Below are 25,659 nucleotides of genomic sequence, written 5' to 3' on the forward strand. Positions count from 1 at the left end.
AGCGATGAAGGAAGTAAAGAAATAATATTCTCGTCTTATTAGCCATACAATCATAACGTATTTTCGAAAATGCACATTGTAGAAGATAAATTACCGAAATTGCAATATAGAAAATTTAACTAACAGCAAGTACGTTATGATATAATATGTATAATATATAAATTTATATGTATAATATTGTATTGTTTACTGCAAATTTAAAAAAACGAAAAAATTAATTATTTTTATTACATACGGCTGAAAAGTACATATAAATAATTACTGAAATATTATGTATCGTATAATTCGAAAAATGTGTACACTGTTATCGCAAAAATAAAATCAAATGATACAAACACCAGAATGAATAAAATATTGAACATTTAAAAAAACCACAACATAGGTCTAATAATCATATATAAGACAAGACAGATGAAAAATAACTGGTAATTAGATGTTTTTAAATTAATTGTCCCATCTGCAAGTTATAAAAATAATGTTGCTCCCGAATCTTTAAAGTCTTAATAAACACTTTTGGATATTGTAAATAACACTATGGTATTATAAGTTTACATTTTATTAAATGAACTACTACAATCATCAATACTACTAAAGAGCTCTAGCTACGTGTTACATTTATCTTTAATTTTGATTGTTGACAATATTATTCACTGATGTAACATTCTTTGGATTTTTGCCTCTCATAATCTTGAGAATCCTATCGTATACGAGTTTTGACGCATCTTTGCCCCACATAAAATCCATGTGATTGAATTTTGACCACGGCACTTCGTACATATCCATTACATTGGGCAGTAAATGGTACAACCTTTTCACATCCTTGAAGAAATATTTTTGTGAGTTATTGTATGCGATTTCTTTTATATTACCTTCTCAATCAAATAATTTAAAATTGGATTTATACAATCAAGTGATTCCTTGCTACAGACCATTATTTAAATAAATATCTATTTTCGATTGTGCTTACCTCTATGCTAATAAACCAGTCATTATCGGCGTAAGACAACGCAACCGGCACTGTAATATTCGACAAATCATAATTCGGTGGATCCATAGAATTATAGATCAACAAATTTTTCACGCGACCATAATCGTATTTGCGAAACTTGTCCGAATCAAATACTTGGGCGTAATGCAGTAGCGTTTTAGTCGAGGCGCTGGTTGGGAAATGGTTCAAGATGACAGGCAGTAGAGTCTAACAATAAATAAAAAACAATAATGATATATATAAAGTTTCATTTAAAGTATCACGCGATCGTGGAATGCGATATTCATAGATTCGATTGGAGATGTATTCCAACAGCAAATTACTTACATACTTATATCATTACTTACATTGTTAAACTGTTCGTGATCATCACCCCAGATTATAAACATGAAATTGGAGCAGATCTCTGCGAGACTAATATTCCGAAGGCAGATTTTTTTCAAAAGAAATCTCACAATGTCACTTTGGAAGAATTCATCGTGGAAGAGCAATCTCATCACTGTCTATAATTGAAAATCTCTTAATCATTATATATAATTTAATTCTTCCTTGTTTGAGAGATTTAACGATTTTATAAAAGGAATTACTAAATTTGTAACAAATTTTTTTAACAATTTAAGTTAATTTTATCAAAAACTTCAAGAGTTATTTTAATTTTAACACGGAGGTATCTGCTTAAAATGGAAATCAAAAATTGAATATGTATAGTGTAAGCAAACATGAAAAAGATGTAAATGTGTAAAGTTTAGAATTAAAATCTTCGAAAATTTTGTAAAAAAAGAATCTATTGCATTTTTAATTTATTATATATTGTAAGACAAGGAAATATAAATGAGAAATGCAGAGATTCTTTTTTTACAAAATTTCTGATGATTTTAATACTTTCTTTATTTTACCAGAAATTTATTTCATTCTGATTGGTAGAATAAGAATTGAAAAATACATTAAGTCAATAACGTATAAAAAGACTTAAGCTGTAAGTGAGTTCAATCAGTCACAGTATCTAGTATTTATATGAATCGATTATTATATTTAAGTAGCTAATCAGTAATGTTAGTTTTAATATTACTAAGATTATATTGCTTTTTTTAAGTACCGTAACATTTACTTCCAAGGCCGTTAACATTATATTTTCTTTTTTACATAATAACAGTTTACAAACTTTATCTGACAAAAGTATAAAAATGTGCTTTATTTTTTGATACTAATTAAACCATTATTACATAATACATTATATATCTATTATTACGTAATACATTATACATCTTTTAACAGTATTATCATTACATACAACTTTACCTTAATTTCACTTCTAATTAGATTCAAGTATTGTACCGGACTCTGCATGTGCTTTATGAGAACTGCTGGCGCGAGAGCGACCATCATTTGCACCATTTTAGAGATTTTCGGACGCTCTGATGCCATTATAAAAAAACTAGTTGTGCCCATAGAATGACCAATATATGTGTGCAATGGTTGGGATCTCATATTCGTGATAAATGTAATCATCGCGGGTAAATCATAGATGCCCATTTCGTGAAAGCTAATGAAAAATTCATTCGTAATCGTAATATATCGTAAAATACATATATAAATATGTACATGATCACACATATATGTATAGAGAAAATAAATATATTACATACATATGAATATGATATACATATGTAGTATTCCGTAAAAACGGAAATTAAAATTTTGCGCAAAGAACGACTTAAACACAAAACTCATGAAAAATAGCAAATGTATTGGCTATATATAATAAGAGATGAGATATCTTGAAAACAATGCATTTTCGAAAATATAAATAAATAAATAAAATATAAATAAATAAGTAAATATATAAATATATATAAATATATATATATATATATATATATATATATATATATATGTAATAAGTTGAACAATTCCTTGCGTTAAATTAAAACAAATATTGCAAAAATTATTATTATTTTAATTTATAACACCATTACTCTTATTTTATATAAGTATTTTATTTTATATTATTTTATACCTATAATTCCAAAATGTTGATTTCAAAGGAGACAGGAAAATATGCGCCTTCGAGTATGTATTGCCTCGAAAATTGCCTAACCAAACATCATATCCCTGATCCGCTAATAAGTAAGCTAAAATAAAAAAAATATTGTATTTATAATTTAATATGTGTATTTATCATATTATTTACATTTTCATGTATCGCATTATATATATGTAACTTAAACTTTTAAACTTTTTGGCATTTTATGATAAAAACGAAATTAATGATATGATAACGTGATAGATGTTTAAACTTAAAAATTGTTTGACGATCATACCTAATGCTTTGCCTTTGCCAAGAACAATCCAGTCAGCGGAGCTGCTTAAAAAACCATGCTGCAGCAGCACGGGTAAGGAATCGTTGCCACCTGGGATACGATGTAACGTCAAGAGATAGCCGTCCTCCGTCATTACAACGTGAGATTCCGCAGAATAACCCGATTTTCTTATCATCTCCGGCTGCAAAAAGACTGTATAAGAAAAAGGAAAAACCGATCTGAACTGAGAATAAATATGAGTAACACGAAATGCATAATATATTTATTTTTATAGGCATATGCATGCAAACATACATATTTCACATTATTTTGAAATAAAAAAAAGAAAGAAAATTTAATGTTAATTGATCAGTATAAATAATCAAATATTAAATCAACTTTCCAAAAGCAACAAAAATATATAAAAATATTGTTCTATGTATTTTTAAAGACTACGACACAGTATAATTTTGCGGAACTATGCGGTTTTCGTTCTGAATAAGATAACGCGAACAGTAACAGCAGATTACTTTTTATCACTTTCAATAACATTAAAAAAATTATTCGGAACATTAAAGATCCTTGATTTGATTTTCGTTTCTATGAATAAAAACTTTCATTACCGTGTCGATAGTGGAATCAGGATTTAATTCGATGTTCGACTGATTCCAATTAGTCCACATTCGTTTCTCAATAAGCATACTTATCTGATCGGTCCCATTTATCGGGGTTGCACTAAGATAACTACAAAATGACAGCAAATACATGAGCCCGATCAATTTCATTTTAATGAATGCTTCAATAAACGGTGAAGGAAAGCGGATAATTTCAGAAGTTTTTCGGAATATCGAAATATAATATATGAATATTAAGCGGAACACGCGAAAGCGATATAGGTACTAATGCACGACACAAATACTAACTGCATTTAACACTTTGCATACCATTATATTAGAATAAATCATTATTGTATTTATGACTATTTTTATCAGTTCGCAAAAAATAATAAAGAGAAGTATTATTAATCATGTGAGCACAAAAAAATTTCGAGAGAAATATAAATTTATATATAAGCGGTTATCCTTGTCCTGAAAATGTGTACATATAGAGTGGACAAATGATAAAAACAAAAGAGTAATAAAATGAAAGAGTAATAAATTTAAATTATAAAATAAATGTAAAATTAACGTAAAATTAAATTATAAGATAAAGAATTTTAGTAATCTGAGCGAGAAGTATCGTGTGTCAGAGTGGAAAGCGGTTGTCGATTCGATTTTGTAGAGAGGAGTCGTTCCTTTCGGTACTTCTTCTCAATAGAGGTTCTTACGAGAATATTGCGGTGATAGAAAAAGCAGTACCGTCACTTATAAATACAAAATGAATCTTTTTGTTCCCGAATACCGAACAAATTAATTCGATATATGTTCGATTATTACTATTATTTATCGTTGCTGCGTTGATAGAGATAATATTTTGCATACTTTTATCCTGGCTTTCGAGAAAACAACATTTGTTTCGAAAGCAAAGGAAAGGAGTTTTCAACTCAAAGTACATTGCCTTTCCATGTTACTGCCAACATGTCATATTTAAATTTAAATATTATTGCTTATGTATACAAGATAAATTGCCAAATTTACAGCATAAAATCAAAAACGCGTATATGAGGACTAAATGATTTTTAACCCTTGGATTCATCTTTTATTTTTCTGCTACGAAAAATTTTTTGCTAGTTCTTATGTGGCTTTCTATTTGTTTTATTGCAATTATCGAAAACTTCTGCCGAAATTAAATATATATGTACATTTTATGTAGAATATGTATATATGTATATATTCTTTATAAAATTATATAAACATTTAATCGATTATATTTGAACAATTTTTCTTATAGCAAATTTAAATGATTCGAATAACTTCTCTGATAATTATACGAAGGTAGATACATATGCATATGTATGATAAATCGCAAAATAAAATCGCTTGAGGAATTATATAAATTAAATTAACTTTTTGCCTAAATTTCAGTTTTGAATTAAAAAGCGGGAATTGTTTTCAAGCATTTCTTAATAGCATTTAAAGAAAACTAAGAAAAATAAAAATTTTAGTTTTCATTTTAATGAGATATAATAATATACTTATCGCTTTGAGATTTACATAATGATTTTAGTGTTCAGTCAAATCCAGTTAATTTAAGATATTTTCTTGCCCTTGTTCGAGTGTAATAACATTTATCAACGCTGAATCGGAATGACCGCAAAATGACACTAATACATAAACACTAGGACTAACTACATATACACAAAGACACTAATACTAAATACATATACACAATTAATCTCACAACATCGATCGATAGAGTGATTCAATAAAAAAAATGTAATGTGAATGAAGAATTTTGCGATGTATTATCGATGAAAATAAGAATAAAAGTAAAAGTGATAAATACAACTACATGTAACAATTGGGCACTTATTATATCACTTATTGTTACAACAAATCTTTATTTTATTGGTGATTTTCTTGTATTAATTATAAGGTAAAGAAAGAAAAAATATTATCGTCTTATTAGCCATACAATCATAACATATTTCGGAAAATGTATATTGTAGAAGGTAAATTACCGAAATTGCAATAAACAACATTAAACTACCAGCAAGAACATTACAATGTAATATATATAATATATAAGTTTATATGTATAATATTGTATTGTTTAAAAATTTACAAAAAAATCCAAGAAAATTAATTATTTTTATTACAAATGGATAGAAACTATATATAAAAAAAAATTGGTGAAGTATTATCCATCGTATTATGTGTCGTATAATTCGGAAAATATATACATTGTAATCGCAAAAATAAAATTAAATGACTCAACCACCAAAATGAATATAATATTAAACATCTAAAACAATAGGTCTAATAATCATATATAGGACAAGACAGGTGAAAAATAACTGGGAATTAAATGTTTCTAAATTAATTGTTTCACCTATGAGTTATAAAACAATTTTGCTTCCGAATATTGAACGCTTAGTAAACATTTTTAGATGTTGTAAAGAATACTAAGATATTATAAGTTTACATTTGATTGAATGAATGATTATAATCATCACATTACAATATTACTGAAAATCTAGAGTGTAACATTTATTTTTAATTTTGATTGTTGACAATATTATTTGATTGATGTAACGTTTTTTGGATTTTCTCCTTTCATGATCTTGAGAATCCTATCGTATATCAGTTTTGGCGCATCTTTTGCCCATATAAAATCTACATGATTAAATTTGGACCACGGCACTTTGTACATATCCACTACATTGGGCAGTGAATGGTACAACCTTTTCACATCCTTGAAGATATATTTTTGTATCGTATGCGATTTCTTTTAAATTACCTTTCCAATTAAGTAATTTAATATTGGATTTATAATATATTTATAGTCAAGTAATTTCTTCCGACATACATTTCCATTATTTAAATAAATACCTATTTTCCATTACTTACCTTTGTGTCGATTAACCAGTCATTATCGGCGTAAAACAACGCGATTGGTACTGTGGTATTCGATAAATTGTAATTTGGTGGATCCATCGAATTATAAATCAATAGATTTCTCTCGCGACCGTAATTATATTTGCGAAATTTGCCTGATTCAAATACCTGGATGAAATGCAGAATAGTCTTAGTCGAGCTGCCGGCCGGGAAATTTTTCAAGATGACAGGCAGTAGAGTCTAACAATAGATAAAAAATAATAATGATATATATGAAGTTTCATCTGAAGTGATCACGCGATCGTGACATCATCACGAAATGTAGTGTTCAAAGATTCGATCGGAGATGTATTTCAACAGTAAATTATTATTACTTACATTGTTAAATTGCTCGCAATCATCACCCCAGATCATAGACAGCATATTGGAACAAAATTCAATGTTCCGGTCACAGATATCTTCCAAAAGAAATCTTACAGAATCACCGAGGAATTCATCGTGAAAGAACAATTGCATCGCCAACTGCAAATATCTTAAATATCTTAATAACAATGTAATTTATTGCAAATTTTGTAACTTTTCATGTCCGAGTTTTCTTTTAATTTTGAGAATAAATTAATAAATTTTTAATCAATTTTTTAAATTTATTAAAATAATTTATAAAAGCTTTAAAAGTCATTACAAATTTAATTTTTAATCGTCAGAGAATGTCTTAAAATTATAATTGTAATCCAAAATTGAATATATACAGCATAAACAAACAAAATGTGAAGCAAGTGAAAAATATGTAAGATTTTAAATGTTCAAAATTAATTTCCTCAAAGGAAGTTTGATTAAAAAAGCAATCTAGTGCATTTATCATTGATATTTTATTGTCAGACAAATTTTCTATTCTGCCAGAAATTTGTTTCTTTCTGTTGATAGCATAAGAATTGAAAAATAATACATTATAATGTTATTAACATAAAGTGAATATATGATTGTGTTCATTTATTGCTTACAGTAAAATAATGTAATCAATAAATGAGCACATCGATCAATCATAGTCAAGTAATAATATGAGTTGACTATTAAATTTAAATAGTTAATATATCAGAAATATCGATTTGGTTATTGCTACCGTCATATTCCTCACATTGTTTATGTGCCATAACATTTATTTCTAACGTTGTTAACATTATTTTTCCTTTTTTAAATAACAGTTTACAAAACTATATCTCTAATAAAAAAGTACTTTATTTAAAGATGTACTTAACTTTTTCGCATTGTTTTAAATAATTATTACATGATAATAAAAAATTAAGTGTATATCTTTTAATACTGTATCACATTATATTACTTTACCTTAAACTCATTTTTAAATGGGTAGAAGTATTGTATCGGACTCTGCATGTGGTTTTTAAAGATTGCTGGTGCGAGACTGATCATCATTTGCACCATTTGCGCGATTTCCGGACGCTCTGATGCCATTATGAAAAAACTATTTGCGCCCATTGAGTGACCAATATATGTATGCAATAGTTGGGATCTCATATTCGTGATAAATGTGATCATTGCTGGTGAATCATAGATGCCCATTTCGTTGTAACTAATGAGAATTCAATCGATATATCATAAAATATATAAATATGCACACGATCACTGTCGCGATCACACATATATAGAGAAAATAAATATATTATATACGTAAGTATATAAAATATCAAGTGTTGCATAAAAGCAGAAACTAAAATTTTGCGCAAAAAATGATTTATCAACAATCAAGAAGAAAAGCAATATACATATTGACACAATAAAATGTAAGTTATCTTACAAATAATGCATTCTCGAAAAAATAAAAACATGTATATAAATGTAACAAATTTTTGCGTATAACATCAAATTATAACCGATATTGTAACAATTATTACTATCTTATTTTCATAACACAACATTATTTTTATTTTACGCTGGTACCTGAAATCCCAAAATGTCGGATTCGACGGAGAGAGAGAAACATGTGCCCTCGAGTAAATATTACCACGAAAATTTCCTAACCAAACATCATAACCCTGATCTGCTAATAGGTAAGCTAAAATTCAAGAAAATTGATTACAATATTTAACATATCACTTTCTATATCTTTATACATATCAGATACATATAAGTATACATATAAGATTAAATTTCAAATTTTGTAACATTTTTATGATTAAGGCGTAATTGACGGTATGATTTTATGATACATATATAATTTCAAAAATTGATTGACGATCGTACCGAATGCTTTGTCTTTGCCAAGAACAAGCCAGTCAGCGGAGCTGCCTAATAAACCATGCTGCAGCAGCACGGGTAAAGAATCGTTGCCACCTGGGATACGATGTAACGTCAAGAGATAGCCGTCCTCCGTCATTACAACGTGAGATTCCGCAGGATAACCCGCTTTTCTTATCATCTCCGGCTGCAAAAAGACTGTATAAGAAAAAGGAAAAACCGATCTGAACTGGGAATAAATATGAGCAATACGAAATGCATAATATAATTATTTTTATAGGCATATGCATGCAAACATACATATTTCACATTATTTTGAAATAAGAAAAAGAAAGAAAATTTAATGTTAATTGATCAGTATTAATAATCAAATATTAAATCAACTTTCCAAAAGCAACAAAAATATATAAAAATACTATTCTATGTATTTTTAAAGACTATGATATAGTATAATTTTGCGGAATTATGCGATTTTCGTTTTGAATAAGAAAATGCGGCACATCACTTTCTATCATTTTCAACAACATTGAAGATATTAAACGAAACATTAAAGATTTTAATTTTCGTTTCTATGAATAAAAACTCTCACTTACTGTGTTGAGAATGGCATTAGGATTGAATTCGAGAGAAATGTTTGACTGATTCCGACTAGTCCATATTATTCTCTTAATGAGCATACTTATCTCAGAGGTTACATTTATCGGAAGCGCACTAAGATGACTACAAAACGACAGCAAATACATGAGTCCGATCAATTTTATTTCATCCATGAATGATTCAATAAATAGTGAAAGAAAACGGATAATTCGAGAGTTTTTCGGAGTATCGAGATATTATATCTCGTTGAAAATAAAGCGGAACATGCGAAAACGATGTAGATACTGTTGCACAACACATATACTAACTGTATTTTACACGTTGCATATATTCGAATGCACGTTGCATCATATTAAAATGAATCATTATTGTATTTATGATTATTTTTTATCAGCTCGCAAAAAAGAATAAGAAAAAGTATTATTAGTCATGTGAGCACAAAGAAATTTCGAGAAAAATATAAATTTATATATAAGCAGTTATCCTTGTCCTAAAATGTGTACATATATAATGGCCAAGTGATAAAGACGGAAGTGTAATAAAATGAATAAAATTAAATTATAAAATAAATATAAAATTAACGTAGAATTAAATTATAAGATAAAGATTTATTGCGATTGAACAGTAGATATATCGTGAGTCAGTGTAAAAGGCCAGTGTCGATCCGATTTTGTAGAGAGAAATTGTCCCTTTCGGTACTTCCTCTAAATAGAGATTCTTTCGAGAAAATTGTCGTGATAGTAAAAGTAGTCCCCTCATATATAAGTGCAATGGATCTTCTTGCTTTTGAATATCGAGTCAATCAACTCGTTACATCTTCGATTATTACTATTATTATTATTATTATTATTATTATTTTTTGTTATTACATCGATGGAGGTAATATTTTGCATACTTTTATCCTGACTTTCGGGAAAACAACATTTGTTTCGAAGCAAAAAAGACTGTTCCCAACTCAAAATACATTGTCCTCCTTTGTTGCTGACAACATGTCATATTAAAATTTAAATGTTATGGCTTATGTGTACAAGATAAGTCGCCAAATTTACAGAATAAAGTAAAATACGCGTATATATGAGGAATTAATTACTTTTAATCTTTGGATTTAACTTTTATCTGCTGTCCGAAAAATGTGCCAGTTCTTATCCCGCTTTCTATCTGTTTTATTATAATTTTCGAAAACTTTTGCCAAATTCAAGTATATATATATATATATATATATATATATATATATATGTTTATATTCTATATAAAATTGTATATATATTAACTCGATTAAATTTAACAATTTTTCCCACAGCAAATTTGAATGATTTGTGTTAACGCTGTCATAATTATACAAAGGTAGATCGATATACATATGTATGATAAATTGCATAAAATCGCTTTAAGAATTATATAAATTTAATTAACTTTTCGCCTAAATTACAGTTTTGAATTAAAAAACGGCAATCGTTTTTAAACATTTCTTGATAGCATTTAAAGAAAACTAAGAAAAATTAAAATTTTAGTTCTCATTTCAATGAGTGTATGAAGATACGCTTACCGTTTTGAGAATAGAGATTTTAATGTTGTTCGCTCAAATCCATTTAATACAAGATATTCTTTTGCCTTGACTCGAATGTAATAACATTTACCAGCACTGAATTGGAATGACCGCAATATGTCACTAAATACATATACTCGATCAATCTCATAGCATCGGACGATAAAGTGATTCTATAAAAAATTTAAAAAATGAACGATGGAATAATTTTGCGATGTATTATCGAAGAAAATAATTATAAAAGTAAAGGAGATAAATACGACTGCTCGTAATAGTTAATTATTTAATTTTACAATAAATCTTCATTTTTGTTAACGATTTTCTTTTATTAGCGATGAAGGAAGTAAAGAAATAATATTCTCGTCTTATTAGCCATACAATCATAACGTATTTTCGAAAATGCACATTGTAGAAGATAAATTACCGAAATTGCAATATAGAAAATTTAACTAACAGCAAGTACGTTATGATATAATATGTATAATATATAAATTTATATGTATAATATTGTATTGTTTACTGCAAATTTAAAAAAACGAAAAAATTAATTATTTTTATTACATACGGCTGAAAAGTACATGAAAATAATTACTGAAATATTATGTATCGTATAATTCGAAAAATGTGTACACTGTTATCGCAAAAATAAAATCAAATGATACAAACACCAGAATGAATATAATATTGAACATTTAAAAAAACCACAAAATAGGTCTAATAATCATATATAAGACATGATAGATGAAAAATAACTGGAAATTAGATGTTTTTAAATTAATTGTCCCATCTGCAAGTTATAAAAATAATGTTGCTCCCGAATCGATCTTTAAATGCTTAATAAACACTTTTGGATATTGTAAATAATACTAAGGTATTATAAGTTTACGTTTTATTAAATGAACTATTACAATCATCAATACTAGTAAAGAGCTCTAGCGTGTTACATTTATCTTTAATTTTGATTGTTAACAATATTATTCACTGATGTAACATTCTTTGGATTTTTGCCTCTCATAATCTTGAGAATCCTGTCGTATACGAGTTTTGACGCATCTTTGCCCCATATAAAATCTAAGTGATTGAATTTGGGCCATGGCACTTCGTACATGTCCACTACATTAGGCAGTAAATGGTACAATCTTTTCACATCCTTGAAGAAATATTTTTGTGAGTTATTGTATGCGATTTCTTTTATATTACCTTCTCAATCAAATAATTTAAAATTGGATTTATACAATCAAGTGATTCCTTGCTACAGACAATGCCATTATTTAAATAAATATCTATTTTCGATTGTGCTTACCTCTATGCTAATAAACCAGTCATTATCGGCGTAAGACAACGCAATCGGCACTGTAATATTCGACAAATCATAATTCGGTGGATCTATAGAATTATAGATCAACAAATTTTTCACGCGACCATAATCGTATTTGCGAAACTTGTCCGAATCAAATATTTGGGCGTAATGCAGTAGCGTTTTAGTCGAGGCGCTGGCTGGGAAATGATTCAAGATGACAGGCAGTAGAGTCTAACAATAAATAAAAAACAATAATGATATATATAAAGTTCCATTTAAAGTATCACGCGATCGTGGAATGCGATATTCATAGATTCGATTGGAGATGTATTCCAACAGCAAATTACTTACATACTTATATCATTACTTACATTGTTAAACTGTTCGCGATCATCACCCCAGATTATAAACATGAAATTGGAGCAGATCTCTGCGAGACTAATATTGCGAAGGCAGATTTTTTTCAAAAGAAATCTCACAATGTCACTTTGGAAGAATTCATCGTGGAAGAGCAATCTCATCACTGTCTATAATTGAAAATCTCTTAATCATTATATATAATTTAATTCTTCCTTGTTTGAGAGATTTAACGATTTTATAAAAGGAATTACTAAATTTGTAACAAATTTTTTTAACAATTTAAGTTAATTTTATCAAAAACTTCAAGAGTTATTTTAATTTTAACACGGAGGTATCTGCTTAAAACGGAAATCAAAAATTGAATATGTATAGTGTAAGCAAACATGAAAAAGATGTAAATGTGTAAAGTTTAGAATTAAAATCTTCAAAAATTTTGTAAAAAAAGAATCTATTGCATTTTTAATTTATTATATATTGTAAGACAAGGAAATATAAATGAGAAATGCAGAGATTCTTTTTTTACAAAATTTCCGATGATTTTAATACTTTCTTTATTTTACCAGAAATTTATTTCATTCTGATTGGTAGAATAAGAATTGAAAAATACATTAAGTCAATAACGTATAAAAAGACTTAAGCTGTAAGTGTGTTCAATCAGTCACAGTATCTAGTATTTATATGAATCGATTATTATATTTAAGTAGCTAATCAGTAATGTTAGTTTTAATATTACTAAGATTATATTGCTTTTTTTTAAGTACCGTAACATTTACTTCCAAGGCCGTTAACATTATATTTTCTTTTTTACATAATAACAGTTTACAAACTTTATCTGACAAAAGTATAAAAATGTGCTTTATTTTTTGATACTAATTAAACCATTATTACATAATACATTATATATCTATTATTACGTAATACATTATACAGGGTTGGGCGAAAGTCCGGAAACGGTCAAATATCTCGAAAAGAATCAACTAGCGAAAAATTGTAAATAGCAAAGTTGTAGGGCTTAAAAAAATGTACCTAATGATGACTAAAAATTTTACTTTGAGTGGAGGACGAAGATCATATAAAAGTCAAATTGAATTTTTTAAATGGAACTGCCTACTTTTTATTGCATATTCTTATAGCTTATCTCGAGACCTTTCCAAAACACTATAATTAAGTACCTTTTTATTAAGTACTTTTTGAGTTATAAGGCTTGAAATAATTTCTTAATTTTACATAAACCATAAAATATCTAGTAAACCATTCATTTTTCGATTATCTTACCTTCATACTTTTATGTACAAAATAATGAGAGGAATCAATTGGTGCAAAGAAAACATATAGTTGTTTTTAAGAAAAAATATGGAATTGTTAATTGCAAATTACATATTTTTTCTTAGAAACAACTATGTGTTTTCTTTACACCAATTGATTCCTCTCATTATTTTGTACATAAAAGTATGAAGGTAAGATAATCGAAAAATGAATGGTTTACTAGATATTTTATGGTTTATGTAAAATTAAGAAATTATTTCAAGCCTTATAACTCAAAAAGTACTTAATAAAAAGGTACTTAATTATAGTGTTTTGGAAAGGTCTCGAGATAAGCTATAAGAATATGCAATAAAAAGTAGGCAGTTCCATTTAAAAAATTCAATTTGACTTTTATATGATCTTCGTCCTCCACTCAAAGTAAAATTTTTAGTCATCATTAGGTACATTTTTTTAAGCCCTACAACTTTGCTATTTACAATTTTTCGCTATAGTTGATCCTTTTCGAGATATTTGACCGTTTCCGGACTTTTGCCCAACCCTGTATATCTTTTAACAGTATTATCATTACATAACTTTACCTTAATTTCACTTCTAATTAGATTCAAGTATTGTACCGGACTCTGCATGTGCTTTATGAGAACTACTGGCGCGAGAGCGACCATCATTTGCACCATTTTAGAGATTTTCGGACGCTCTGATGCCATTATAAAAAAACTAGTTGTGCCCATAGAATGACCAATATATGTGTGCAATGGTTGGGATCTCATATTCGTGATAAATGTAATCATCGCGGGTAAATCATAGATGCCCATTTCGTGAAAGCTAATGAAAACTTCATTCGTAATCGTAATATATCGTAAAATATATAAATATGTACATGATCACACATATATGTATAGAGAAAATAAATATATTACATTCATATGTACATGATATATATAGTATTCCGTAAAAACAGAAATTAAAATTTTGCTCAAAGAACGACTTAAACACAAAACTCATGAAAAATAGCAAATGTATTGGCTATATATAATAAGAGGTGAGATATCTTGAAAACAATGCAATTTCGAAAATATAAATAGATAAATAAAATATAAATAAATAAATAAATAAATAAATATATATATATATATATATATATGTAATAAGTTAAACAATTCCTTGCGTTAAATTAAAACAAATATTGCAAAAATTATTATTATTTTAGTTTATAACACCATTACTCTTATTTTATACTAGTGTTTTATTTTATATTATTTTATACCTATAACTCCAAAATGTTGAATTCAAGGGAGACAGGAAAATATGCGCCTTCGAGTATGTATTGCCTCGAAAATTGCCTAACCAAACATCATATCCCTGATCCGCTAATAAGTAAGCTAAAATAAAAAAAAATATTGTATTTATAATTTAATATGTGTATTTATCATATTATTTACATTTTCATGTATCGTATTATATATATGTATAACTTAAACTTTTAAACTTTTTGGCATTTTTACGATAAAAACGAAATTAATGATATGATAACGTGATAGATGTTTAAACTTAAAAATTGTTTGACGATCATACCTAATGCTTTGCCTTTGCCAAGAACAATCCAGTCAGCGGAGCTGCTTAAAAAACCATGCTGCAGCAGCACGGGTAAGGAATCGTTGCCACCTGGGATACGATGTAACGTCAAGAGATAGCCGTCTTCCGTCATTATAACATGAGATTCCGTAGGATAACCCGCTTTTCTTATCATTTCCGGCTGCAAAAAGACTGTATAAAAAACTGATCTGAACTGGGAATAAATTTGAGCAACACGAAATGCATAATGTATTTATTATTATAGACATATGCATGCAAACATACATATTTCACATTATTTTGAAATTAAAAAAAGAAAGAAAATTTAATGTTAATTGATCAGTATAAATAATCAAATATTAAATCAACTTTCCAAAAGCAACAAAAATATATAAAAATACTGTTCTATGTATTTTTAAAGACTATGATATAGTATAATTTTGCGGAATTATGCGATTTTCGTTTTGAATAAGAAAACGCGGCACATCACTTTCTATCATTTTCAACAACATTGAAGATATTAAACGAAACATTAAAGATTTTAATTTTCGTTTTTATGAATATAAACTCTCACTTACTGTGTTGAGAATGGCATTAGGATTGAATTCGAGAGAAATGTTTGACTGATTCCGACTAGTCCATATTATTCTCTTAATGAGCATACTTATCTCAGAGGTTACATTTATCGGAAGCGCACTAAGATGACTACAAAACGACAGCAAATACATGAGTCCGATCAATTTTATTTCATCCATGAATGATTCAATAAATAGTGAAAGAAAACGGATAATTCGAGAGTTTTTCGGAGTATCGAGATATTATATCTCGTTGAAAATAAAGCGGAACATGCGAAAACGATGTAGATGCTGTTGCACAACACATATACTAACTGTATTTTACACGTTGCATATATTCGAATGCACGTTGCATCATATTAAAATGAATCATTATTGTATTTATGATTATTTTTTATCAGCTCGCAAAAAAGAATAAGAAAAAGTATTATTAGTCATGTGAGCACAAAGAAATTTCGAGAAAAGTATAAATTTATATATAAGCGGTTATCCTTGTCCTAAAATGTGTACATATATAATGGCCAAGTGATAAAGACGGAAGTGTAATAAAATGAATAAAATTAAATTATAAAATAAATATAAAATTAACGTAGAATTAAATTATAAGGTAAAGATTTATTGCGATTGAACAGTAGATATATCGTGAGTCAGTGTAAAAGGCCAGTGTCGATCCGATTTTGTAGAGAGAAATTGTCCCTTTCGGTACTTCCTCTAAATAGAGATTCTTTCGAGAAAATTGTCGTGATAGTAAAAGTAGTCCCGTCATATATAAGTGCAATGGATCTTCTTGCTTTTGAATATCGAGTCAATCAACTCGTTACATCTTCGATTATTACTATTATTATTATTATTATTATTATTTTTCGTTATTACATCGATGGAGGTAATATTTTGCATACTTTTATCCTGACTTTCGGGAAAACAACATTTGTTTCGAAGCAAAAAAGACTGTTCCCAACTCAAAATACATTGTCCTCCTTTGTTGCTGACAACATGTCATATTAAAATTTAAATGTTATGGCTTATGTGTACAAGATAAGTCCAAATTTACAGAATAAAATAAAATACGCGTATATATGAGGAATTAATTACTTTTAATCTTTGGATTTAACTTTTATCTGCTGTCCGAAAAATGTGCCAGTTCTTATCCTGCTTTCTATCTGTTTTATTATAATTTTCGAAAACTTCTGCCAAATTCAAGTATATATATATATATATATATATACATATTTTATAGAAAATATATATATATATATATATGTTTATATTCTATATAAAATTGTATATATATTAACTCGATTAAATTTAACAATTTTTCCCACAGCAAATTTGAATGATTTGTGTTACCGCTGTCATAATTATACAAAGGTAGATCGATATACATATGTATGATAAATTGCATAAAATCGCTTTAAGAATTATATAAATTTAATTAACTTTTCGCCTAAATTTCAGTTTTGAATTAAAAAGCGGCAATCGTTTTCAAGCATTTCTTGATAGCATTTAAAGAAAACTAAGAAAAATAAAAATTTTAGTTTTCATTTCAATGAATTATAAAGACACACTTACCGTTTTAAGTAGTTTAAGTTATTACATAGACATTTTAATGTTGTTCGGTCAAATCCAGTTAATGCAAAATATTCTCTTGCCTTGACTCAAGTGTAATAATATTTATCAGCGCTAAATCGGAATGACTTATATGCCACTAAATACATACACGAACAATCTCATAGCATCGGTCGATAATGTGATTTTATAAAAAATTTTAAAAATGAACGATGTAATAATTTTGCAACGCATTATCGAAGAAAATAAGTATATTTATTCGATTATATTTCAGCAATTTTTCCTACAACAAATTTAAATGATTCGAGTAACTTCTGTCATAATATACAAAGATCAATGTACAAAGTTCAATATAGGTAGATCCATATACATATGTATGATAAATCGCAAAAAAGAATCGCTTGAGGAATTATATAAATTCACTTAATTTTTTGCCTAAATTACAGTTTTGAATTAAAAAACGGCAATCGTTTTTAAACATTTCTTGATAGCATTTAAAGAAAACTAAGAAAAATAAAAATTTTAGTTCTCATTTCAATGAGTGTATGAAGATACGCTTACCGTTTTGAGAATAGAGATTTTAATGTTGTTCCCTCAAATCCATTTAATACAAGATATTCTTTTGCCTTGACTCGAATGTAATAACATTTACCAGCACTGAATCGGAATGACCGCAATATGTCACTAAATACATATACTCGATCAATCTCATAGCATCGGACGATAAAGTGATTCTATAAAAAATTTAAAAAATGAACGATGTAATAATTTTGCGATGTATTATCGAAGAAAATAATTATAAAAGTAAAGGATATAAATACTGCTCGTAATAGTTAATTATTTAATCTTACAATAAATCTTCATTTTTGTTAACGATTTTCTTTTATTAGCGATGAAGGAAGTAAAGAAATGATATTATCATCTTATTAGCCATACAATCATAACGTATTTTCGAAAATGCATATTGTAGAAAATAAATTACCGAAATTGCAATATAGAACATTTAACTAACAGCAAGTACGTTACGATATAATATATATAATATATAAATTTATATGTATAATATTATATTGTTTACTGCAAATTTAAAAAAACGAGAAAATTAATTATTTTTATTACAAACGGCTAGAAAGTACATAAAAAAATTACGAAATATTATGTGTCGTATAATTCGGAAAATGTGTACACTGTTATCGCAAAATTAAAATCAAATGATGCAAACACCAGAATGAATAAAAGATTGAACATTTAAAAAAACCACAACATAGTTCTAATAATCATATATAAGACAAGACAGATGAAAAATAACTGGTAATTAGATGTTTTTAAATTAATTGTTCGATCTGCAAGTAAAAATAAAGTTACTCCCGAATCTTTAAATGCTTAATAAACATTTTTTGATATTGTAAGTAATACTAAGACATTTTAAGTTCACGTTTCATTGAATGAACGATTATAATCATCAATATTACGGAAGATCTAGCGTTTAACATTTATCTTTAATTTTGATTGTTGACAATATTATTCCACTGATGTAATATTATTTGGATTTTCTCTTCTCATGATCTTGATAATCCTATCGTATACGAGTTTTGACGCATCTTTAGCCCACATAAAATCAAAGTGATTAAATTTGGACCACGGCACATCGTACATGTCTACTACATTGGGCAATAAATGGTATAATCTTTTCACATCCTTGAAGAAAATATTTTTGTGAGTTATTGTATGCGATTTCTTTTATATTACCTTTCCAATTAAGTAATTTAAAATTGGATTTATATATTAGATTTATAGTCAAGTGATTCCTTTCTATATACATTTCCATTATTTAAATAAATATCTATTTTCCATTACTTACCTCTGTGTCGATTAACCAATCATTATCGGCGTAAAACAACGCGATTGGTACACGCTGTGGTGTTCGATAAATTGTAATTTGGTGGGTCCATAGAATTATAGATCAACAGATTTTTCACGCGACCATAATCGAATTTGCGAAACTTGTCCGAATCAAATATTTGAGCGTAATGCAGTAGCGTTTTAGTCGAGGCGCTGGTTGGGAAATGATTCAAGATGACAGGCAGTAGAGTCTAACAATAAATAAAAAACAATAATGATATATATAAAGTTCTATTTAAAGTATCACGCGATCGTGGAATGCGATATTCATAGATTCGATCGGAGTTGTATTTCAATAGCGAATTACTTACATACTTATATTATTACTTACATTGTTAAATTGTTCATAATCATCACCCCAGATTATAAACATGAAATTGGAGCAGCTCTCTCGAGATTAATATTCTGGAGGCAGATTTTTTTCAAAAGAAATCTCACAAAATCATTTTGAAGGAATTCATCGTGAAAGAACAATCGCATCACTGTCTATAATTGAAAATCTCTTAATCATTATATAATTCAATTGTAATTCTTCTTTGTTTGAGAGTTTGAACGATTTTGAAAATAAATTAATATATTTGTAACAAATTTTTTTAACAATTTAAGTTAATCTTAACAAAAACTTCAAGAGTTATTTTAATTTTAACACGAAGGTAACTGTTTAAAATGGAAATCAAAAATTGAATATGTATAGTATAAAGAAGCATGGAAAAAGATGTAAATTTGTAAAGTTTAGAATTAAAATTTTCAAAAATTTTGTAAAAAAAGAATCTAATGCATTTCTAATTTATTATATATTGTAAGACAATGAAATATAAATGAGAAATGCAATAGATTCTTTTGTTACAAAATTTCCGATGATTTAAATACTTTTTTTTTCATTTTACCAGGAATTTGTTTCATTCTGATTGATAGAGTAAGAATTGAAAAATAATACATTAAGTCGATAACTTATAAAAAGACATAAGTAAATAAGCATCAATCAATTACAGTTTAGTATTTATATGATTCTATTATTATATTTAAGTAGCTAATCAGTAATGTCAATTTGATTATTATTAACATTATATTGTTTTTTTTAAGTGCCATAACATTTACTTCCAAAGCCGTTAATATTATTTTTTCTTTTTTACATAATAACAGTATACAAACTTTATCTGACAAAGGTATAAAAACGTGCTTTATTTTTTCATACTATTTAAATTATTATTACGTGATAATACGTTATACTAGGTGTTAAAAAAGTAGACACGATCAAATATCTCGATAAGAAAGAGTTTTACAAGAAAGTGTTTCAGACAAAAGTTGTATGGCTTCGAAGGGGACATAATATAATATCATTGGTTTGATCTGAAGGAGTTATTTGAAGGTCACATGAAAGTCACCTTCAATTTCTTAAATGGAACTTTCTTTTTCTCATTACATATTCTTGTAGCTCATCTCGAGAGCTTTCCAAAACACTATAATTAAATTAGTTTTTATTAAGTACTTCCCGAGTTAGAGGCTTGAAATCATTTCTTAATTTTACATAAACTGTAAAATATCTTGCAAAATATTCATTTTTCGATTATCTTACCTAATACTTTTATGTACAAAATAATGAGAGAAATCGATTGGTGTAAAGAAAACATGTAATTGTTTTTGAGAAAAAATATGTAATTTGCAATTAACAATTATCTTCCTTATCGAGATATTCAATCGTGTTCAGACTTTGTTAACACCCAGTATATTTTTTAACAGTATCATCATTATATTACTATACCTCAATTTCACTTCTAAATAGTTTCAAGTATTGTGCCGGACTCCGCATGTGCTTTATAAAAACTGCTGGCGCGAGAGCGATCATCATTTGCACCATTTTAGAGATTTTCGGACGCTCTGATGCCATTGTAAAAAAACTACCTGCGCCCATAGAATGATCAATATATGTGTGCAATGGTTGGGATCTCATATTCGTGATAAATGTAATCATCGCGGGTAAATCATAGATGCCCATTTCGTGAAAGTTAATGAAAAATTTATTCGTAATCGTAATATATCGTAAAATATAAAAATATGTACATAATTACACATACATGTATAGAGAAAATAAATATACTACATACATATGTATATGATATATAAAGTATTCTGTAAAAGCAGAAATTAAAATTTTGCCCAAAGAATGACTTCAACACAAAACTAATGAAAAATAGCAAATGTATTGGCTATATAATAAGAGGTGAAATATCTTGAAAACAATGCATTTCCAAAAATATAAATAAATAAATAAAATATAAATAAATAAATAAATATATTAATATATATATATATATATATATATATATATATATATAATAAGTTAAACTATTCCTTGCGTTAAATTAAAACAAATATTGCAAAAATTATTATTATTTTATTTTTATAACACCATTATTGTTATTTCATATTAGTATTTTATTTTATATTATTTTATACCTAAAATTCCAAAATGTCGAATTCAAAGGAGATAGGGAAATATGCGCCTTCGAGTATGTATTGCCTCGAAAATTGCCCAACCAAACATCATATCCCTCATCCGCTAATATGTAAGCTAAAATAAAAAAAATATTGTATTTATAATTTAATATGTGTATTTATCATATTATTTACATTTTTATGTATCATATTATATATAATATAAACTTTCAAAATTTTGGCATTTTTATGATAAAAACGAAAATGATGAACGCGCAAACGTTTCGATCTATTCCAGATCCTTCTCAATGTTAACATTATCGAAAATACAAAAAAATATAAATGTAAAGAGAAACAGGTCGCTCGCAAATAATAACATTTGCAAATTTAAATTGTAATACAAGGTCAACGTTCAAATTAATGAGAAAAGTCGGCGCAGATAAAATATTCGTCAATATAGCGGACAATACAATGATAAAGTCGAAATTTGTAATAAAGAAAAATAAATTTATAACCCTCGGATGACAGAACGTGGCTGTGGATATGCCTACACGTCGGCATGTTACTCACCAGGTCCAAATACAGAGATCGTAGCTGTGTAGGCAAGAAAGTGTCGAAAAACGATGGCATGTGCGTAAAGGACAGAGATACCGCACGCTATCCACACTTTGTCTAATGCCAAAAGATTCCTTATTTTGCAAGTTAATAAATCCAAAGTCACAAAAACCGGGATCTGAAAAATAACTTGTGCAGAGCAACACGCATTCATGCAAACATATCACAGCAAAAAAGAAAGAAAGGAGAAAAATTAATGTAAAACGATAGTAAATTAAAAAGAAATTAATGCAAAATTATTCAGAAAAAATACATACAAGCAGTAAAAAAGCCAGTTAATTAAACGAATGACAGCAAGTAAGCAAGAAAAAGAGTAATTATGATAGTAAAGTATAAGAGACATGTAACTCATATGAGACAGCGAGACGTACTGAGCCACGCAATATTGAAGCGCCCGGCATCGGCATGCTCAGCATGAAAATTCATGTCCCTCAAGTCTATGCAGGAATAAAACTGATAAATATTCAGAAGATCGATCAATGTTCGATCGATGCTCGCGGACGCGAGTCGAAAGTTGCCTGCTCGTCTGCCCCACATAAGAAGCGGAGCAATTATTGCAGCAATTCCCTCCTCCCCTCTCATCGTCATCGGCATGCCGCTGTCTCATGAGTTACATGTCTCTTATACTTTACTATCGTAATTGCTCTTCTTCTTGCTTACTTGCTGTCTTTCGTTTAACTGGCTTTTTACTGCTTGTATGTACTTTCTCTGAATAATTTTGCATTAATTTCTCTTTAATTTACTGTTGTTTCACATTAATTTTTCTTCTTTTTTTCTTTTTTGCTGTGATATGTTTGCATGAATGCGTGTTGCACTGCTCAATTTATTTTTCAGATCCCGGTTTTTGGTTTGTGGCTTTGGATTTGTTAACTTGCAAAATAAGGAATCTTTTGGCATTAGACAAAGTGTGGATAGCGTGCGGTATCTCTGTCCTTTACGCGCATGCCATCGTTTTTCGACACTTTCTTGCCTACACAGTTACGATCTCTGTGTTTGGACCTGATGAGTAACATGCCGACGTGTAGGCATATCCACAGCCATATTCTGTCATCCGAGCGTTATAAATTTATTTTTCTTTATTACAAATTTCGACTTTATCATTGTATGTCCGCTATATTGACGAATATTTTATCTGCGCCGATTTTCTTCATTAATTTGAACGTTGACCTTGTATTACAATTTAAATTTGCGAATGTTATTATTTGCGAGCGACCTGTTTCTCTTTACATTTATATTTTTTTGTATTTTCGATAATGTTAGCATTGAGAAGGATCTGGAATAGATCGAAACGTTTGCGCGTTCATTTTTAATTTCTGTTAATAATTTGTAATTTTGATTTATAATTAATTATTTGATTATTTGATTTACAATTTATCTTAATATTTTACACAATTTTTTGCATATGACATCAATGCCTTGTGGTTTTTTTATGCCTAAGTTATACTATTCTTTTTTAGATTTTTTCTCAGAGGCCACTGTATTAGTTGATTAGCTTTTTCTTTTTATTTGAAATTAATGATATGATAATGTGAACAATGTTTAAACTTAAAAATTGTTTGACAATCATACCCAATGCTTTGCCTTTGCCAAGAACAACCCAGTCAGCGGAGCTGCAGTAAAAACCATGCTGCAACAGCACGGGTAAAGAATTATTGCCACCTGGGATATGATGTAACGTCAAGAGATAGCCGTCCTCCGTCATTATAACATGAGATTCCGCAGGATAACCCGCTTTTCTTATCATTTCCGGCTACAAAAAGACTGTATAAGAAAAAGGAAAACTGATCTGAACTGGGAATAAATTTGAGCAACACGAAATGCATAATGTATTTATTATTATAGACATATGCATGCAAACATACATATTTCACATTATTTTGAAATAAAAAAAAGAAAGAAAATTTAATGTTAATTCATCAGAGTATGAATAATTATATATTAAATCAACTCTCCAAAAGCAACAAAAATATATAAAAATATTATACTATTCTATGTATTTTTAAAGACTATGATATAGTATAATTTTGCGGAATTATGCGATTTTCGTTTTGAATAAGAAAACGCGGCAGATCACTTTCTATCATTTTCAACAACATTGCAGATATTAAACGAAACATTAAAGATTTTAATTTTTGTTTCTATGAATGAAAACTTTCATTTACCGTGTTGAGAATGGCATCGGGATTGAATTCGGGAGAGATGTTTGACTGATTCCAACTAGTCCATATTGTTCTCAGGAACAAACTTACCTCAGAGATTACATTTATCGGAAGCGCACTAAGATGACTACAAAACGACAGCAAATACATGAGCCCGATCAATTTCATTTCATCCATGAATGATTCAATAAATAGTGAAAGAAAACGGATAATTCGAGAATTTTTCGGAGTATCGAGATATTATATGTCGTTGAAAGTCAAGCGGAACATGCAAAAACTATGTAGATGCTGTTGCGCGACACATATACTAACTGTATTTTACACGTTGCGTATATTGGAGTGCACGCTGCATTCCAATATACGCAACGTATAAAATATAGTTCCTATTAAAATGAATCATTATTGTATTTATGATTATCTTTTATCAGCTCGCAAAAAAGAATAAGAAAAAGTATTATTAATCATATGGGCACAAAGAAATTTCGAAAAAAATATAAATTTATATATAAGCGGTTATCCTTGTCCTTAAGATGTGTACATATATAATGGCCAAATGATAAAGACGGAATAGTAACAAAATTAATAAAATTAAATTATAAATATGTAACGTGCTTATTTTCGTTATTTACCGCGGATAACTGCAGTCGTATTGATTAGGATCGGTTAGGCAGGCGTGAAAATTAACAGACGCAAAATTGATATATATAACAAAAAGGAAAGAAATATA

The 25,659-nt window shown here is 28.1% G+C and overlaps 3 protein-coding genes across 4 annotated transcripts; all 3 read right to left on the reverse strand.

Moving 5' to 3' along the window:
* Window positions 1-540: 540 nt before the first annotated feature.
* Window positions 541-9,950, reverse strand: LOC105259437 (lipase 3). 2 transcript variants are annotated; one of them, XM_025409255.1, is made up of 12 exons: window positions 9,632-9,950; window positions 9,045-9,225; window positions 8,742-8,856; window positions 8,130-8,373; window positions 7,164-7,307; window positions 6,798-7,025; window positions 3,310-3,490; window positions 3,006-3,120; window positions 2,288-2,531; window positions 1,336-1,491; window positions 968-1,195; window positions 541-819 (listed from the first exon to the last, which is right to left on the reverse strand). In XM_025409255.1, exons 1-12 carry the CDS (start codon window positions 9,806-9,808, stop codon window positions 622-624), a joined length of 2,211 nt encoding a protein of 736 aa, XP_025265040.1. In that variant the 5' UTR covers window positions 9,809-9,950; the 3' UTR covers window positions 541-621. The 2 variants fall into 2 exon arrangements, with proteins under 2 accessions (XP_025265040.1, XP_025265041.1); XM_025409256.1 differs by having other exon boundaries at window positions 6,954-7,025; window positions 9,632-9,949.
* Window positions 9,951-12,071: 2,121 nt separating this feature from the next.
* On the reverse strand, window positions 12,072-16,552 carry LOC112638145 (lipase 3-like). The gene is made up of 7 exons (XM_025409258.1): window positions 16,258-16,552; window positions 15,680-15,860; window positions 15,372-15,486; window positions 14,686-14,929; window positions 12,853-13,008; window positions 12,485-12,712; window positions 12,072-12,331 (listed from the first exon to the last, which is right to left on the reverse strand). The coding sequence occupies exons 1-7, from the start codon at window positions 16,432-16,434 to the stop codon at window positions 12,134-12,136; spliced, it is 1,299 nt and encodes a 432-aa protein (XP_025265043.1). The 5' UTR covers window positions 16,435-16,552; the 3' UTR covers window positions 12,072-12,133.
* A 2,751-nt stretch (window positions 16,553-19,303) lies between these two features.
* On the reverse strand, window positions 19,304-24,604 carry LOC105256342 (lipase 3). Its single transcript, XM_025409246.1, is given in 8 exon segments — window positions 19,304-19,518; window positions 19,682-19,732; window positions 19,734-19,913; window positions 20,054-20,115; window positions 20,118-20,208; window positions 21,485-21,620; window positions 22,180-22,294; window positions 24,343-24,604. Coding segments are annotated over 8 exon segments (987 nt in total). The 5' UTR covers window positions 24,518-24,604; the 3' UTR covers window positions 19,304-19,341.
* Between the last annotated feature and the right edge of the window lie 1,055 nt (window positions 24,605-25,659).

Source organism: Camponotus floridanus, unplaced genomic scaffold (genome assembly GCF_003227725.1).
Source record: "Camponotus floridanus strain SB8 unplaced genomic scaffold, Cflo_v7.5 scaffold250, whole genome shotgun sequence".
NCBI lineage: Eukaryota > Metazoa > Arthropoda > Insecta > Hymenoptera > Formicidae > Camponotus > Camponotus floridanus.